The following is an 18375-nucleotide window of genomic DNA, read 5'->3' on the forward strand; positions in this document are numbered from 1 at the left end:
CTCTGCTTCCTGAGGAGCTGGGACCTCAGGCTCCCACCCCTGAGCCTCTGCTGCGTTTAAGCAGCAGGTGGTGACCTCACTCCTCCCTGGCCTGAGCACTCCGTCCGGCACCCCAGGCGGTGGCTTTAGGGAAGTCTCTGAAACTGAGCACAGGATAGACTCTCCCTCCCGAGTGAATGGACAATAGAAAGGGAGAGGATTTCTAAACTGCCCTGTGGGCGGTCACCATGACATCGTTTGTGCGCCCAGGCAGGGCTTTGCATTTCACATTCTAGTTTGCATCCCGCTTCCAGACAATTCCAGGGCTTTGGAATCATTCCTTAGACTTTCTGGCCCTCTCGCCTCCACAACCTGAAGACAGAGACGCTGGGAGAGAGACTAAGAGATGCGCAGGACCTGCCCCAGCCCCGCCCTCTGCCAATTCTAAAGGGCAGGGTCTCTCGGCCTCGCGCCCTGCCCCTACCTCGCCCAGGCCCCGCCCACCTTCTCCGGCCTCCCGCCCGGGCCTGGCTTCTGTCCTGCGCGCGCAGATTAACGCTAACCCGGAAGCGGATCGGGTGGAGTGACGGTCACATCGCGCGGTGAGTTTTCTCTGTGTTGTATTAAGTCTCCGCTTGCTAGGTCCCCAGCGCTTCCCACCCTGGGAAGTGGGGTCCTCCCAGACCTGTAAATTCTCGCCCGTCTTCCTTCGCCCAGAGCAAATTGAGACATCCCCGTGAGACCCAGGGGGTCGCTTCCTTTTGGGATTAAAGTCGCCCTGAGGCTGGTCCCGTCACCCTTCTTTCTGCTATAGGGCAATGTATACACTTCCTGTTGCGTAGTTTTCCTGCTCAAAACCTTGTTCTGACTCCTCCCGCCCCGCGCTTTTTAAAGTCCTCACAGGGGAGGTGGATTCTTGCCCAGGGCGCGCCTCTCAGCCTCCTCTTCGTTGGCCCCTGGAGCGCCGCGCTGCGGCCCCAGTCCCGGGGAGGTCCAGTCCTCTTCCGGGTCCTGGGATCCTGCAGACCCCAACCTTGTCCTAAGGCGCGCATCGCCCGCCCCACCTCCGTCCTCCTGCCAGGGCCTGCTGCTCCCCAGGTCTCCCCTCTGCCGTCACCGCTTTCATTGAACCCGCACTGGGGAGGTCCCAGGGGCCTGTCCTGTGACCTGGGATCTTCTTGCCTGCGGAGCTCCAGCCCCTGGAAAATGCGCTCCTCCGGGATGCAGGCGTCTTACTCCAAACCCTCCTTCGATTGTGTGGGCGGAAGGAATCAGGAGACAGAGAGCAGTAGAAAACCTGAGAGAAAAGAAGAAAGGCCCAGAATAGATGGCAAAATAGAGGATTGGTGAGGGATACGCCAAGAGATGGCAAAAGTGAAAAAAAAAAAAAGCAGGAGGAGGAAAGCAACTGGAGAAACGTAGAGAAAAGCTAGCTGTGCAGAGATGAAGGACGGCAAGGTAGGGGGAGTGGCAGCAAAGAGGGAGGCTCATCAGAGTGAGGGAGAGGGAGGGATTTGGAGCCAGGACAGACAGAGCAGAGTGGTGCTTGTGTCAAGGAAAACCGAGGGAGAACCACAGCAGGGAGGACACCTGGGAATCTGAGGTGCTCAGAGTGGGGACAGGGGAGTATATCAGGGAAGAGAGAATTTAACAAGGAGAGCAGAGGAGACGCAGAGATGGGAGAAGAGGCAGAAATAGATGGAGATTGAGGACGATCTAAAGATGGGAGAAGGAGCAACAAGAGGTTTAAAAAGTTGCGAGAATGGAGCAGAAGAGGTGGAAGAGAAGGAAGAGAGGGAAGAAGGGGATAAACAGCAGAAGAGGAGAGGGGTACAAAATGAAGAGCAGAATCCCAGGGAGGAAGAAAAGAAAATGAAAGCTAGAGAGAGAAGGGGAGAATGAGAGATCTGTACAGAATTAGGGAGGGAAGCACCGTAATGAAGACAGAGGGGCTGGGCGCAGTGTCTCACGCCTGTAATCTCTCCACTTTAGGAGACTGAGGCAAGGGGATTGCTTGAGTCCAGGAGTTCGAGACCAGCCTAGGCAACATAGTGAGACCCCCCCCCCATCTCTGCCAAAAAAAAAAAATAAGTAAATAACCGGGCGTAATGGTGTGCACCTGTATTCCCAGCTGCTCTGGAGGCCGAGCTGGGAGGATGACTTGAGCCCAGGAGGTCCAGGCTGCAATGATCTGAAATCATGCCACTGTACTGCAGTCTCAAACAAAAAAGGGGTGAGAGACTTTGGGCTCAGATGAGTGGGTGAGTTCATTGAATATGATTAGTTGTGACATGTTGACTTCTGTGTATATAATCTAATAACTAAAAAGTTGTTTAAATTATACAGATGAGATTGAGAATTTTAAAATTTGTATCTGTAAGACGTGTACGGGCCAGGCCCGGTGGCTCACGCCCCCATAATTCCAGCACTTTGGGAGGCCGACGCAGATGGATCACTTAGGTCGGGAGTTTGAGACCAGCCTGATCAACATGGAGAAACCCCGTCTCTACTAAAAATACAACATTAGCCGGGCGTGGTGGCACATGCCTGTAATCTCAGCTACTGGGGAGGCTGAGGCAAGAGAGTCACTTGAACCTGGGAGGAGGAGGTTGCAGTGAGCCGAGATCGCGCCATTGCAGTCCAGCCTGGGCAACAAGAGAGAAACTCTGTCTCAAAAAAAAAAAAAAAAAAAAGAGAGAGACATGTACATTCTATAAATCTTGGCATGAGAGGTTATGTTCCACTTGGAATCCCTATTCAGCCAGATTGAAGTGACTAATTCAGTTGTCAATCACTGCCTTCCCGTTTCCTAGGATGGGGTAAGATGTGGGTAGTGAAGTGGGAAAATAGTCACTGTTATTACATAATACTTTTTTTTTTTTTTTTTTTTTTGAGGCGGAGTCTTGCTCTGTCGCCTGGGCTGGAGTGCAGTGGCCGGATCTCAGCTCACTGCAAGCTCCGCTTCCCGGGTTTACGCCATTCTCCTGCCTCAGCCTCCCGAGTAGCTGGGACTACAGACGCCCGCCACCTCGCCCGGCTAGTTTTTTGTATTTTTTAGTAGAGACGGGGTTTCACCGTGTTAGCCAGGATGGTCTCGATCTCCTGACTTCGTGATCCGCCCGTCTCGGCCTCCCAAAGTGCTGGGATTACAGGCTTGAGCCACCACATAATACTTTTAATTGAATTAATTAATCAATATTTTGAGACAGGGTCTGGCTCTGTCACCCAGGCTGGAGTGTAGTGGCCTGACCTCCTCTAACTGCAGCCTCGGCCTCTTGGGCTCAAGTGATCCTCCTACCTCAGTCTTCTGAGTAGCTAGGACCAGAGGCATGAGCCACCAAGCCCGGCTAGTTTTTGTTTTTTTGTTTTGTTTTGTTTTTTGTAGAAATGGGGTTTCACTATGTTTCCCAGGCTGGTCTCAAAATCCTGGGCTCAAAGGATCCTCCTGCCTTGGCCTCCCAAATCATTGGGATTACAGGTGGGATTACAGGGATGAGTCACTGCGTCTGGCCTACATAGCCCCCTTTTGTTTTCTTTTTTTAAGAGAGGGAGTTTTGCTCTTGTTGCCCAGGCTGGAGTGCGATGGCATGATCTCAGCTCACCACAACCTCCGCTTAGTGGCTTCAAGCGATTCTCCTGCCTCAGCCTCCTGAGTAGCTGCGATTACAGGCATGCGCCACCACGCCTGGCTAATTTTGTGTTTTTAGTAGAGACGGAATTTCTTCATATTGGCCCAGGCTGCTCTCTAATTCCCCACCTCAGGTGATCCGCCCACCTCGGCCTCCCAAAGTGCTGGGATTACAGGTGTGAGCCACCATGCCAAGCCCATAGTAGTTTTCAAAAGGGACATCAAGGCGCAGTGGCTCACGCCTGTAATCCCAGCACTTTGGGAGGCCGAGGTGCGTGGATCACGAGGTCAGGAGTTTGAGACCAGCCTGGCCAACACAGTGAAACCCCGTCTCTACTAAAGAAATACAAAAATTAGCCGGACATGATGGCAGATGCCTGTAATCCCACCTACTCAGGAGGCTGAGGCAGGACAATTGTTTGAACCCTGGAGGCAGAGGTTGCAGTGAGCCGAGATTGTGCCACTGCACGCCAGCTTAGGCAACAGAGCTAGACTCCATCTGAAAAAAAAAAGAAAGAAAAAGAAAGGAACGTCAAAGCCTGGCGTGGTGGCTCATGCCTGTAATCCCAGCACTTTGGGAGCAAATCACTTAAGGTCAGAAGTTCGAGACCAGCCTGGCCTACATGGTGAAACCCTGTCTCTACCAAAAGTACAAAAATTCACTGGATGTGATGGCGCACGCTTCTAATTTCAGCTACTCCAGAGGCTGAGGCAGGAGAATTACTTGGACCCGGTTGGGAAGCAGAGGTTGCAGTGAGCCACGATCGCACCACGGCACTCCAGCCTGGGTGATAGAGTGAGACTCTGTCTCCCCCTCGCCAGAAAAAAAAAAGAAAGAAAATAAAAAAATTAGCCAAGGATAGGGGCATGCGTCTGTAGTCACATCTACTCAGGGGGCTGAAGCAGGAGAATCTCTTTAGGCAGGAGAATCATGCCACTACACTCCAGCCTGAGTGATAGAGTATGACTTGATCTCAAAAACAGAAAAAAAATAGCAATCAGCTCTTTAATGTCTCTCTTTATAAAAGCGGTAGTCCTGGCTGTGCACGGTGGCTCACACTTGTAATTCCAGCACTTTGGAAGGCTGATGCGGGTGAATCACCTGAGGTTGGGGGTTCGAGACCAGCCTGACTAAAATAGAGAAACCCCATCTCTACTAAAAATACAAAATTAGCTGGGTGTGGTGGCGCATGCCTGTAATCCCAGCTACTTGGGAGGCTGAGGCAGGAGAATTGCATGAACCCAGGAGACAAAGGTTGTGGTGAGCCATGATTGCACCACTGCACTCCAGCCTGGGCAACAAGAGGGAAACTCCGTCTCAAAAAGTAAATAAATAAATAAATAATAAAAATAAAAGCGCTAGTCCTATTCACATGTAGTCAACACCCATGACCAAATTCTCTCAAAGGCCCCATCTGCAGGAACATCCTATTGGACAATAGGAACTCTGAACATCGCTTTTGGCCAATATGATCATTCAGACCAGAGAGCCTGCATCTTGTTTTTTACGTTTTTATTGTGCAATTTGTTTTATACAATGTTTTCTGTGATCTCAGTTTATAAATTTTCCCAGTACACAGTCTATGTTTTATATTTTATGCACAGTTAACTAGATAACTAAGGGCAATGCATATATATAAAATTGCTGTATTGCCTGGTGTTACCTAACTGTACCTGTGACATCATAATTGCACCCTCCGACACTGTTCGTCAGTTCTTTTTTTTTTTTTTTTTGAGACGGAGTCTCGCTCTGTTGCCCAGACTGGAGTGCAGTGGCGCAATCTCATGATCCCCTGATCACGAGGTCAGGGGTTCGAGACCAGCCTGACCAACATGGTGAATCTCTACTAAAAATACAAAAATTAGCTGGGCGTGGTGGTAGGCGCCTGTAATCCCAGCTACTCCGGAGGCTGCGGCAGGAGAATTGCTTGAACCTGGGAGGCAAAGGTTGCAGTGAGCCGAGATTGCGCCACTGCACTGCAGTCTGGGTAATAAAGTGAGACTCCGCCTCAAAAAAAAAAAAAAAAAGCATACAACCAGATAGATAGTACCTGTGTCTCAGTAGGAAATTAAATAATTCAAACATCAAATGATTCCAATTTAAACCTTTGGACCTTTAAATAATTTTGAGCCTTGAGAGGAATGTCATCCTGCAACCTGAGTCTAGTGGAATGCAGGCGCAACTTCTAAGAGTTTTCCTGGCTGACCATGGTGGCTCGAGCCTGTAATCCCAACAGTTTGGGAGGCCGAGGTGGGCAGATCACTTGAGGTCAGGAGTTCAAAACCAGCCTGGCCAGCTTGGCAAAACTTGTCTCTACTAAATATACAGAAAAATTACAGGCGCCTGCCACCATACCCAGCTAATTTTTGTATTAGGGTTAGTGTTAGGGTTTCTCCCCTTCCCTTGGGATGAAGCTAATTAGCTGACAGAGATCCTCACCTCCATTACGAAGTACAGCCAGGATGAGCTGTGTGTAACCAAGGGCTTGTCAAGTCCTCTTCCCTGAAGACTGATTAGTGAAGACTGATCTTTAAAAAATGTACTTAGTGGGTTGCTTAGAATACTGAAGTTTCTCTCTTTTCAACCTCTTAGCTGTTTGCCTCTATTTCCAATCACATTCTGCTGTAAAGGTTATTAATAAAATAGTTTCTTTTTCTTTCTCTATTATCGTCATAGAAATGATTTCTCATTTGGGGGAATTCTCTTGGTTTTTCAATTATATTTTCTCACAATTGAAAAGGGAAGTGGCCGGGCGCGGTGGCTCAAGCCTGTAATCCCAGCACTTTGGGAGGCCGAGACGGGTGGATCACGAGTTCAGGAGATCGAGACCATCCTGGCTAACACGGTGAAACCCCGTCTCTACTAAAAATACAAAAGCTAGCTGGGCAAGGTGGCGGGCGCCTGTAGTCCCAGCTACTCGGGAGGCTGAGGCAGGAGAATGGTGTAAACCCGGGAGGCGGAGCTTGCAGTGAGCTGAGATCCGGCCACTGCACTCCAGTCCGGGCGACAGAGCGAGACTCCACCTCAAAAAAAAAAAAAAAAATTAAATAAAAAAATAAATAAATAAAAAGGGAAGTAAAGAATATTTCCTGGGCCAGGCATGGTGACTCACGAGTGTAATCCCAGCAGGCAGGTGCATCACTGAAGTCAGGAGTTCCAGACCAGCCTGGCCAACATGGTGAAACCCCGTCCCTACCAAAAATACGAAAATTAGCTGGGTGTGGTCGTCTGCGCTTGTCATAGCAGCTATCCAAAGGCTGAGGCAGAATAGCTTCCACCCAGGAGGCAGAGGCTGCAGTGAGCCATGAACTCGCAACTGCACCCCAGCATGGGCCACAGAGAAATACTCTGTCTCAAAAATAAAAGGAAAGAAAAAAGTAAAAAAAGAGAAAGTAATAGATTTCTTTCACAAATGTGCTGGGACAACTAACTTGATATCCACATAGAAAAGAGTAATGTTGGATCCCTATGTCACACCATCAAAAATTTTATTTAAAAAGGGCTAAAAAAAATAAAAAAGAAAATCAAGGCGGGGCGCAGTGGCTCACACCTGTAATCCTAGCACTTTGGGAAGCTGAGGCGGGCGGATCACGAGGTCAGGAGATCCAGACCATCCTGGCTAACACAGTGAAACCCATCTCTACTAAAAATAGAAAATATTAGCTGGGCATCATGGCGGGCGCCTGTAGTCCCAGTTATTCGAAAGGCTGAGGCAGGAGGATGGTGTGAACCTGGGAGGCGGAGCTTGCAGTGAGCCAAAATCTTGCCACTGCACTCCAACCTGGGCGACAGAGCCAGACTCCGTCAAAACAAAAAAGAAAAAAAAGAAAGGAAAGGAAAAGGGCAAGGGAGAGACGGAGAAGGGAGTCCTGCGGGAAGGGTGTTACTTTGTCGCCCAGGCTGGCCTGGACCCCTAGTTTCAGGGATTCTCCCCCTCCGCTGCTTCCTGAGTAGCTGAGACCTCAGGCTTCTGTCCGGTGCCTGCATCCCTGCTGTGTTTAAGCAGCAGGTGGTGACCTCTCTTTTCCCTGGCCTGAGCACTCCGTCCCGCATCCCAGGCGGAGGCCCTAGGGAAGTCTCTGAAGCTGAGCACAGGGTGGACCCTCCCTCCCGAGTGAATGCAGAATAGAAAGGGAGAGGATGTCTATTCTGGTCTGTGGGCCGTCAGCATGAAATCGTGCGTTCAGCCTAGACAGGGCTTTGCATTTCACATTCTAGTTTGCATCCCCGTTCCAGACAATTCCAGGGCTTTTGAATCATGCCTCAACCTTCCTGGCCGCTCTGGCTTCCAAAAACCCGAAAAACAGGCTCTGGGTGCCAGGCAGAGAGACGCACAGGTCCCGCCCCGGCCCCGCCCTCTGCCGGTTCTCCAGGGCAAGGTCTCTCCGCCACGCGCCCCGCCCCTACCCCGCCCAGGCCCTGTTAACTTGCTCGCAGGCCCCGCCCAGGCCTGGTTTCTGTCCTGCGCGCAAACCGGGAAGCGGGTGGCGTGAGGTGAAGGTCCTACTGCGGAGCGTGAGTTTCACTCTGTCTTGTATTCACTGGCTTCCCAGTCTCCGCGTTTCTGTCCCTGGGACGTGGGGTCCCCACAGACCTGGAAATTCTCGCCTGTCTTCCTTCACCCAGAGCAAACTGAGACATCCCCATAAGAGTCCGGAAGTTGCTTCCTTTTGGGTTTGAAGTCGCCGGGAGGCTGTTCCCGTCCCGGTCTTTCTGCTGTAGGGCAATGTATACACTTCCTATGCCATAATTTTCGCCTCAAAACCTTGTTCTGACTCCTCCCGCCCTGTGCTTTTTAAAGTCCTCAGGCGCGAGGTGGATTCCCGCCCTGTGCGCTGCGCAGCCTCGCCCCAGTCGGCCCCTGGAGGACAGCGCCGCGGCCCCAGTCCCGGAGGGCTTCGTCCTCTGCCTGGTCCTGGGATCCTGCAGGTCCAACCCTTGTCTTAAGGCGCTTTCGCCACCCCCCACCCCGTCCTCCTCGTGCTGGACCCTGCTGCTCCCCAAGTCTTTCCTCCGCAGTCACCGCTTCCGCTGAGCCAGCGTTGGGGAGGTCCCAGGGGCTTGTCCTATGACACCTGGTGTTCTTGCCTGCCCAGCTCCACCTCCTGGAAAATGCGCTTCTCCGGGATGCAGGCGTCTTACTCCAAACCCGCCTGTGATTGTGTGGGCCAAAGGGATCAGGAGACAGAGAGAGGGACTGAGAGAGCGGTAGAAAACCTGAGACAGAGAAAAGAAGAATGAGGAAGGCCCATAACAGATGGCAAAGTAGAGGATGGTGAGGGATTTGCTAAGAGACAGCAAAAGTGAAAGAAAAAAAAAGCAGGAGGAGAAAAGCAACTGGAGAAATGTAGAGAAAAGCTAGCTGTGCAGAGATGAAGGACAGCAAGGTAGGGAGAGGAGCAGCAAAGAGGGAGGCTCATCAGAGTGAGGGAGAGGAGGAGGGATTTGGAGCCGGGGCAGACAGAGCAGAGTGGTGCTGGTGGCAAGGAGAACAGAGGGAGAACCACAGCAGGGAGGACACCTGGGGATCTGGGGTGCTAGAGAATGGGGACAGGGGGGTGTAACAGGGAAGAGGGAATGTAACAGGGAGAGCAGAGGAGACGCAGAGATAAGAGGTGGTAATATATAGAGATTGAGGAAGATCGAAAGACTGGGGAGAAGGAGCAACAAGAGGTTAAATAAGGACTGGGAACGGTGGCTCATGCCTGTAATCCCAGCACTATGGGAGACTGAGGCAGGCGGATCACCTGAGGTCAAGAGTTCGAGACCAGCCTGACCAACATGGAAAAACATCTCTACTAAAAATACAAAATTAGCCAGGCGCGGTTGCACATGCCTGTAATCCCAGCTATTAGGGAGTCTGAGGCAGGAGAATCGCTTGAACCTGGGAGGCTGAGATTGAGGTGAGCCAAGGTCTCGCCATTGCACTCCACCCTGGGCAACAAGAGCGAAACTCGGTCTCAAAAAAAAAAAAAAGAAAGAAAAAAAAAGAGGTTAAATAAGTTGTGAGGATGGAGCAGAAGAGGTGGAAGAGAAGTAATAGAGGGAAGAAGGGGATAAAGAGCAGGAGAGGAGAGGGGTACAAAATGAGGAGCAGAATCCCAGGGAAAAAGAAAAGAAAACAAGAACTAGAGAGAGAACTGGAGAATGAGAGATATGTACAGAATTAGGGTGCTCAGTTTTAACTCGAATTTTAAATGGGTTCCAGTTATCCAAATGTTTAAAAAAAAAAAAAAAGGCACAAGATGAGCCAAAACAGGGGACTAGACTCAAATCACCTTGAGCCTTATCATCTCAGAGCTTTCACCCACCTACACGACTCCATGTCCCCTGCAGGCCTCACCACTGAGCTCTACAGTCCTGTGTCCAATTGTCTCCTCAGCTCTCTCCTGGGACATCAAAGGGGCATCCCCAACTTCAGGTGTCCATAAGTGACTTCCTAAACCCCCGAACATTCACTTACAGTCTGCACATCTCAGATGAGAGTGACTGTGTACTTCTGGAAACTTAGCCGAACTTGACAGCATGTGTTTTAAATATGGGAAATAAATTACATTATTTATAAGTGTTGTAAATTATAATATAAAGAGAAACTTACATGTATATGTGAAAGGAGTGAGAAGATACATAACTTCCTTTTTTTTTTGTTTTTTTTTTTTGAGACACATTTTCACTCTTGTGTCCCAGGCTGGAGCGCAATGGCACGATCTCGGCTCACTCCAACCTCTGTCTCCTGGCTTTAAGGGATTCTCCTGCCTCAGACTCCCGCATAGCAGGGATCACCATCGACTTTCAAAATTCTTTTGGGTTGGGGGAGAAGACAAATGTTTGAAGACCATGTCCCTATGTGTCTGTGCCCCCAGGACCTCTCTGACCTCATCTCCTACCTGTGCCCTCCTCTCTTCCGCTGCTCCAGCCACATGGATCGCTTTCCTTTTCCTGGGGCTGAGGTTGCTGCTGTCTCAGGGCCTTCGCTTGAGCTGTCACTGTGACTAGGACTCTTTGCCCCTCAGCTGCAAGTGACAAGCAGCCTTTCTTTCCAAGGTCCGTGTTCTGATATCATCTTCTCCGGGTTTCCTTTGTGATCTCCCACAGCCCCCCATTTGACATTGCAGCTGTGAAACCAGAAAATCTTACACAGATCTCAGTTAATTTAGAAAGTTTATTTTGCCCAAGGTGGTCGGGGCAGAGCTTAATTTTATACATATTATGGAGACATGAGACATCATCAATCAATATATATAAGAAGTACATTGGTTTGGTCTGGGAAGGTGGGGCAACTTGAAACAAAGGCAGGAAGACTTGAAGCAGGGCGGGGGCTTCCAGGTCACAGAGAACTGAGGCACAAATGGTTGCAATCTTTTGAGTTTCCTTTTTTTTTTTTTGAAATGAAGTCTCGTTTTGTCGCCCAGGCTGGAGTGCAGTGGCACGATATCGGCTCACTGCAACCTCTGCCTCCTGGGTTCAAGTGATTCTCCTGCCTCAGCTTCCCAAGTAGATGCCTGGATCATTTTTGTATTTTTAATAGAGATGGGTTTTCACCATGTTGGCTGAGCTGGTGTCGACCTCTTGACCCCAAGTGATCTGCCAGCCTTGGCCTCCCACAGTGCTGGGATGACAGACAGTCCTGAGCCACTGTGCTGGGTCCTTCTTTTGAGTTTCTGATTAGCCTTTCAAAGGAGGCACTCAGATGTGCATCTGTGTCAGGGAGCAGAGGCGTGACTTTGAATAGAAGGGGAGTCTTGTTCCCTAAGCAGTTCCCAGCTTGACTTTTCTCTTTTACTTAGTGATTTGGGGCCCTAAATTCATTTTCCTTACACACAGCTGAACTTTTGCCCCACCCCGGGTCCACATTGTCTGTTCTATTTGATTATTTTTGTGCCTTTGCCATCCGCTGTTTGGATCCTGGTGAGAAAAAGGCCCCAAAGAGAGAGCAGAGCCAGAACGTGGGGCTGTGCTGGGCTCGTCCCTTCTCAGTGGAGCTCAACCCTGGCTTCACATTAGAGGGCAGAGCATTTTGCAAATAGAGCTTTTGTGCTGCTTTAGCAGGGATTCTTATTCTGAAGGGCTGGAGCCCACCCTCAGTAATAGCTGCAGTGGCCCAGGTGTTTGTCATCTGTGTGCAGCACTGAGCATCGAAGCTCTGTGTCCTCCGTTTCTGGGGGCTGAGCTCAGCCTGTGATCCACAGAGGTGAGGGGCTGTCCTCTGGATGGGGTTTGATGAGGGATGGGTCTGTATCCTGAAGGGGGATCAGTCCAGCCCAGCTCCCCCCCTGCTGCCTCGTGTGTGGGGGCTTCTCCAGGAGGGGAGTGAGATCTGAAGACCGGGATTAAATGTACACTTATAGGTCTTCCTGTGGGGCTTTCTTATCTCTGCATGATCTCTGGTGCAGTGGGCAGTGGGGGACCATCTTTCTATAGGGTGAGGTCTTCCCTGTTCGTGTGTTTTTGTCACAGGAAGGGAGTGAGTCATTTCTAACATGAAGTCTCATTTTTTTTTTTTCACATACAGGATTGATTTCTACAGACTCATGTTACGTGAGGAAACAGCTGAGAAGAGGAAAGGAAAGGAGCCCGGCATGGCCCTTCCTCAGGTGAAGTGATGTTCCTCTGGGGATTAATCTGTCTCTTTCTTTTCTGAAATGCCAGGTATTGTAGTAGCCAGTCTTTTCTGAGTCTGAAGCATTTTGCCTGACAGGTGCGCTCGCACTCACCCATGCCTGCCCTCAGTTCCTGTCACCTGCTCTGAGATTCCATCTCCTGTGACCCAGTGACATGGACTTGGGAAAAGGCTCCACTGGGCACGGTCCTGGGAAGGGCTCACACCAGACATGGATAAACATGGGGTGTGGGACCGTTGAGGTCAGCGCTGCTGGGCAGCCTGGGTGGTTCAGGGGCCACATCTGGATGTCAGCTCAGAGAAACTACATATGAAATACATATGTTAATGTGCACAGATATCTGGTAAATTCTGGAAAAGGAGACAAATAAGGGGAGATATTTTGTATCTGATTTGGTAATGTATTTGAAGCCACACGAGTAGATCAACATGTCTCTTTCTTCAAAACAAATTTTTTTTTTTAAAGAGACAGGATGTTGGTCCAGGTATGGTGGCTCACACCTGTAATCCCAGCACTTTGGGAGGCCAAGGCAGGTAGATCACTTGAGGTCAGAAGTGCGAGACCAGCCTAGCCAACACGGTGAAACCCCACCTCTACTAAAAGTACAAAAATTACCTGGGTGAGGCTGGGCGAGGTGGCTCACGTCTGTAATCCCAGCACTTTGGGAGGCCGAGGCAGATGGATCACGAGGTCAGGAGATCGAGACCATCCTGGCTAATATGGTGAAACCCTGTCTCTACTAAAAATATAAAAAAATAGCCAGGCGTGGTGGTGGGCACCTGTAGTCCCAGCTACTCAGGAGGCTGAGGAGGGAGAATGGCGTGAACCCGGGAGGCGGAGCTTGCAGTGAGCCGAGATCGCGCCACTGCACTCCAGTGTGGGTGACAGAACGAGACTCTGCCTCAAAAAAAAAAAAAAAATTACCTGGGTGTGGTTGTGCATGCCTGTAATCACAGCTACTCAGGAGGCTGAGGCAGGAGAACCAGTTGAACACAGGAGGTGGAGGTTACTGTATGCTGAAATTGTGCCCCTGCACTCCAGCCTTGGAGACAGAGTGAGACTCTTTGTCTCAAAAGAAAAAAGAGAAAGAGAGAGAAGGTGTAGCTCTGTGGCTTAGTTCTGGAGTACAATGGCACAATTCAGAGTTTATAGCAGCCTCAAACTCCTGGGCTCAACGAATCCCTGCTTTAGCCTCCCAAAGAGCCTGAAGGATAGGCATGGGTCACCATATATATCTATGTATGTATGTATGAATGAATGTATACATGTATTTATTTATTTATATTAAGATGGAGTCTTGCTCAGTCACTAAAGCTGGGCTGCAACGGCACAATCTCAGCTCACAGCAACCTCCGCCTCCCAATTTCAAGCAATTCTTCTGTCTCAGCCTCCCAAGTTGCTGGGACTACAGGCACGCACCGCCACACCCAGCTAATTTTTGTGTTTATAGTTGAAATGGGGTTTCATCATGTTGGTTAGGCTGGTCTCGAACTCCTCTGCCTGTCTCAAGACTCCCAAAGTGCTGGGATTAAAGGTGTGTGCCACCATGTCCAGCCTTATTTTTTACATTGTATTTTTATTTTGTTGTCCAGGCTGGAGTGCAGTGGTGCAATCATAGTTCGCTATTGCCTTGATATCCTGGCCTCAAGTGATCCTCCCATCTTGGCCTCCCAAATTGCTGGCATTCCAGATGGGAGACAGCCAGCTCGGCTGGACTCTGCACTTTTTTGAGGTGGAGTCTCGCTCTGTTGCCCAGGTTGGATTGCAGTGGCAGGATCTCAGCTCCCTGCAACCCCTGCCTTCTGTCTTCAAGCAATTCTTTTGCCTCAGCCTCCCGAGGATCTGGGATTACAGGCATTTGCTGCCACACCTGGCTAATTTTTTTGTATTTTTAGTAGAGATGGGGTTTCACCATACTGGTCAGGCTGGTCGAACTCCTGACCTTGTGATTCATCCACCTCGGCCTCCCAAAGTCCTGGGATTACAGGCCTGAGCCACTGTGCTTGGCCAAACTCTGCACTTTTAATGACTTGGAATGGAATGGAAAGTGGAGATAGGCATCAGTGATAGGCTTTATTACATCATTGATTTAACTTTATTTTTTAATATTTTTTGAGTTGTGTCTCACTCTGTCGCCCAGGCAGGAGTGCAGTGGTGTGATTTCATTTCACTGTAGCCTCTGACTCCTCGATGACAGTGATTCTGTTGCCTCAGCCTCTCAAGTAGCTGAGTTTGAGGTACACGCCACCACCTGTGTAACGGCATGGTGGGATGTGTGTGCGTGAATACATGGATGGATAAGCCCATGGTTTATGTAGAAAACACAACATTTGTAATAAGTTTTATTTTTTATAATAATTGTAATGATTTTAACTATTTTTCATCTGCAATATGTTTTATTTTTTATAATAATTGTAATGATTTTAAGTATTTTTTATTTGGAAGGCTGAGGCAGGGGGATCACAACATCAGGGGTTCAAGACCAACCTGGCTAAGATAGTGAAACCCCTTCTCTACTAAATATACAAAAATTAGATGGATGCGGTGGCAGGTGCCTCAAATCCCACCTACTGGGGAAACTGAGGCAAGAGACTTGCTTGAACCTGGGTGGCAGAGGTTGCAGTGAGCCGAGATTGTGCCACTGCACTCCAGCCTGTGCAATAGAGCGAAACACCATCTCAAAAAAAAGAAAAAGAAAAAAGTAAGAAATATTGTGGAGGATTATTTGCATGCCTGTGTGTGTCCATTCAGTGACCTTGTAGGATGCTCCATGTTCTCACCCATGGACCTTTATCACATTCTCTCCACTAGATAAACCTGTGGCAGTTTAGTTTAAAGTTGTGTCTGTTTCGTAGGTGTTTATATTCAAATGTGAACCCCAGACATCCGGATTCAGGTGCTCGTGTTGATATTTTTAGCTATTTGATTTGTGACAAGTTTCCTAGAGTGTGTGTGATGCAGCTGTCTCCAAGTACAGATCTTCCTTCATGGGATAATATGTTATTTTATGGCTTATGACACGGGAAGCACTTAGAAGAGTGTATAGCACACGGGAAGCATTCAAAAATGTTAGTCATGGCTATTGCTGTGATCATGACAGTTTTTTGTTTTTTGTTTTCTTGGAGATGGAGTATTGCTCTGTCACCCAGGCTGAAGTGCATAACATGATATTGGCTCACTGCAACCTCTGCCTCTTGGTTTCAAGCAATTCTATGGCCACAGCCTCCTGAGTATCAGGGATTATAGGCACCCACCACCACGCCCAGCTAAGTTTTGTATTTTTAGTAGAGAAGGGGTTTCAGCAAGTTCCTAGGCTGGTCTCGAACTCCTGACCTCATGATCTGCCCGCCTCAGCCTCCCAAAGTGCCGGAATTATAGGCATGAGCCACTGTGCCTGACCGATCATGATAGTTTTTTGGTTCAGACTTTTCTTTCAAAGCCATTGGACTTTGTCCTCTCTGAAACAGCACTTGTATCTTAGCTCATCTAGAGACTTAATATCACCTGCTATGTTGAACATTATATCTGACATGTCTCTAGAGAAAACCCTATGTTTTCTTTTTTTTTTTGAGGTGGAGTATCAGTCTGTTGCCCAGGATGGAGTGCAATGGTGCCAACTTGGCTCACTACAGCCTCCATCTCCTGGGTTCTAGTGATTCTCCTGCCTCAGCCTCCTGTGTAGCTGGAATTACAGGTGCCTGCCACCAAGCCTGGATAATTTTTATATTTTTAGTAGAGACAGGTTTTACCATGTTGACCAGGCTGGTCTTGAACTCTTGACCTCAAATAATCTGCTCGCCTTGTCTTCCTGAAGTGTTGGGATTACAGGTGTGAACCACCATGCCTGGCCCTGTGCTTGCTTTTCATTTATATAGTTTTTATATTGTCCATGAGATCGAGACTTCCATAGTGACTTATGGGATCTTAAAATCTTTGAAGGAAAAGTATAATAAAATGCAACTATGGGGAAAAAATATTCAAAAACACCTTAACGTGGGTTTGCCAGAACAACCTTTGATTAAATACATACTTATTTTCTCTTTTCTCATTTCCTGTGAAGGTGATAACTCCGTCCTCCATAATGTTTTGTGGAAATGTGTGTTTCATTTTAGGGACGCGTGACTTTCAGGGATGTGGCTATAGAATTCTCACTGGCGGAGTGGAAATGCCTGAACCCTGCGCAGAGGGCTTTGTACAGGGAAGTGATGTTGGAGAACTACAGGAACCTGGAGTCTGTGGGTGAGGAAAATGTCCCTGTAGGCCTGAGGAGTCTGCCTTTGTCTGTCTTGGCTCTTCCTGGTTTTGTATTTTCTTTTGTGATTTTGCCCCATACGTGGTTTTTTTGTTTTGTTTTTTGTTTTTGTTTTTTGAGATGGAGTTTCGCTCTTGTTGACCAGGCTGGAGTGCAATGGTATGATCTCAGCTCACCATAACCTCTGCCTTCCAGGTTCAAGCGATTCTCCTGCCTCAGCCTCCCAAGTAGCTGGGATTACAGGCACACGCCACCACACGCAGCTAATTTTGTATTTTTAGTAGAGACGGGGTTTCTCCATGTTGGTCAGGCTCGTCTCTAACTCCCGACCTCAGGCGATCCACCCACCTCGGCCTTCCAAAGTGCTGGGATTACAGGTGTGAGCCACCGTGCTCAGCTCATTCTGGTTTTTGAGGAGCATCACAGAAGCGTCTCTCACTGGCACTGTGACAACGTTCATGCCGTAAACTAATGATCATCTTCTCTAAGCAGCAGTCAGTGGTATTGAAATTCCTCCTAGTGAGGAGGTCGTTCAGGCTCACAGCCTCCCATGTATGAGGCTCTTGACTGAACTCTTGTTCATTTCACATTTTCACACCAATATGTGCCGTTGTTCATTTTTAACAAGAAAACCTATTTCCCATTTTTTGTAGGATCAACCCTGTAACAGATATGGTTTTCATCAATCTTAGTGAGGGAGCTTGTGAAGTTGAATGGGGTTTCCATATTTTACTTCTACTGTCATTTCCTTAAGATACAGTGGCTTTCAGCTTCTTGGTTGCTGTGTTTTGTTTTGTTTTGTTTTTATTTTTTTTGATTCAGAGTCTCACTCTGTTGCCCAGGCTTGAGTGCAGTGGTGTGATCTTGGCTCACTGCAACCTCCACCATTTGGGTTCAAGTGATTCTCCTGCCTCAGCCTCTTGAGTGGCTGGGATTACAGGCATGTGTCACCACACCCGACTAATTTTTGGTAGTTCTATTACAGATGGCGGTTTCGCCATGTTGACCAGGCTGGTTTTGATAGCCTGGCCTGACATGATTCAGTGGCCTTGGATTCCCAAAGTGCTGGAATTACAGGCATGAGCCACTGCCCCTGGCCCCATCCGAGTTTGTTTTTAAGGCTGAATAATATTCCATTGTATGTATATACCACATTTTGTTCATATATTTACCTGTCGATGGACATCTGGATTGGTTTCTTCTCTTTATTCTCATAAATAATACTGCCCAAGTGGATGCAGTGGCACACACCTATAATCCCAGCACTTTGGAAGGCTGAGGTGGGTGAATCACCTGAGGTCAGGAGTTGGAGACCAGCCTGTCCAACGTGGGTGAAAGCACATCTCTATTAAAGGTACAGTTCCTTTTTTTTTTTTTTTTAAAGACTGAGTATTGGTCTGTCACCCAGGCTGGAGTACAATGGTGCAACCTCAGCTCACTGCAAACTCCGCCTCCCAGGTTCAAGCAATCTCCTACCTCAGCCTTTTGAGTAGGTGGGATTACAGACGTGCACCACCACGCCCGGCTAATGTTTTGTATTTTTTTAGTAGAGACAGTGTTTCACCATGCTGGCCTGGCTGGTCTCGAACTCCTGACCTTGTGATCCACCCGCCCATCCAGTGTGCTGGGATTACAGAAGTGAGCCACTGCACTCAGCCAGGTTCTGTTTTCACAAGCACATCACTACCTACTCATCCAGGGGATCCTTGTTCTCCCCCATGGTCTACATTGCTGCACTGTACCTTCATAGCGTTTGTTTTTTTTGTGTGTATGCATTTCTGGAATCTACACAGGGGATTTTGTTGAGTATATGCTTGAAAGTAGAAATCAGGCGGGGCGCAGTGGCTCAAGCCTGTAATCCCAGCACTTTGGGAGGCTGAGACGGGCGGATCAC

General features: G+C 48.7%; 1 protein-coding gene across 5 annotated transcripts in view; it reads left to right on the forward strand.

The window, feature by feature from the left end:
* The window catches only part of LOC111527993 (zinc finger protein 600), a 34242-nt gene that overhangs the window by 7697 nt on the left and 8170 nt on the right, over window positions 1–18375 (forward strand). Inside the window, exons 1-4 of one of the 5 annotated variants that reach the window (XM_026448815.2) lie at window positions 550–581; window positions 2111–2240; window positions 12121–12202; window positions 16342–16468. In XM_026448815.2, coding sequence (XP_026304600.1) covers window positions 2179–2240; window positions 12121–12202; window positions 16342–16468 — 271 coding nt within the window. In that variant the 5' untranslated portion in view covers window positions 550–581; window positions 2111–2178. Of the gene's footprint in view, window positions 1–539; window positions 582–2090; window positions 2241–7328; window positions 8124–12120; window positions 12203–16341; window positions 16469–18375 lie in introns of those variants that run through there. The other 4 variants (XM_026448817.1, XM_026448816.1, XM_026448818.1 and 1 more) reach the window with 4 other exon arrangements.

This window comes from Piliocolobus tephrosceles, chromosome 21 (assembly GCF_002776525.5).
Source record: "Piliocolobus tephrosceles isolate RC106 chromosome 21, ASM277652v3, whole genome shotgun sequence".
Classification (NCBI taxonomy): Eukaryota; Metazoa; Chordata; class Mammalia; order Primates; family Cercopithecidae; genus Piliocolobus; species Piliocolobus tephrosceles.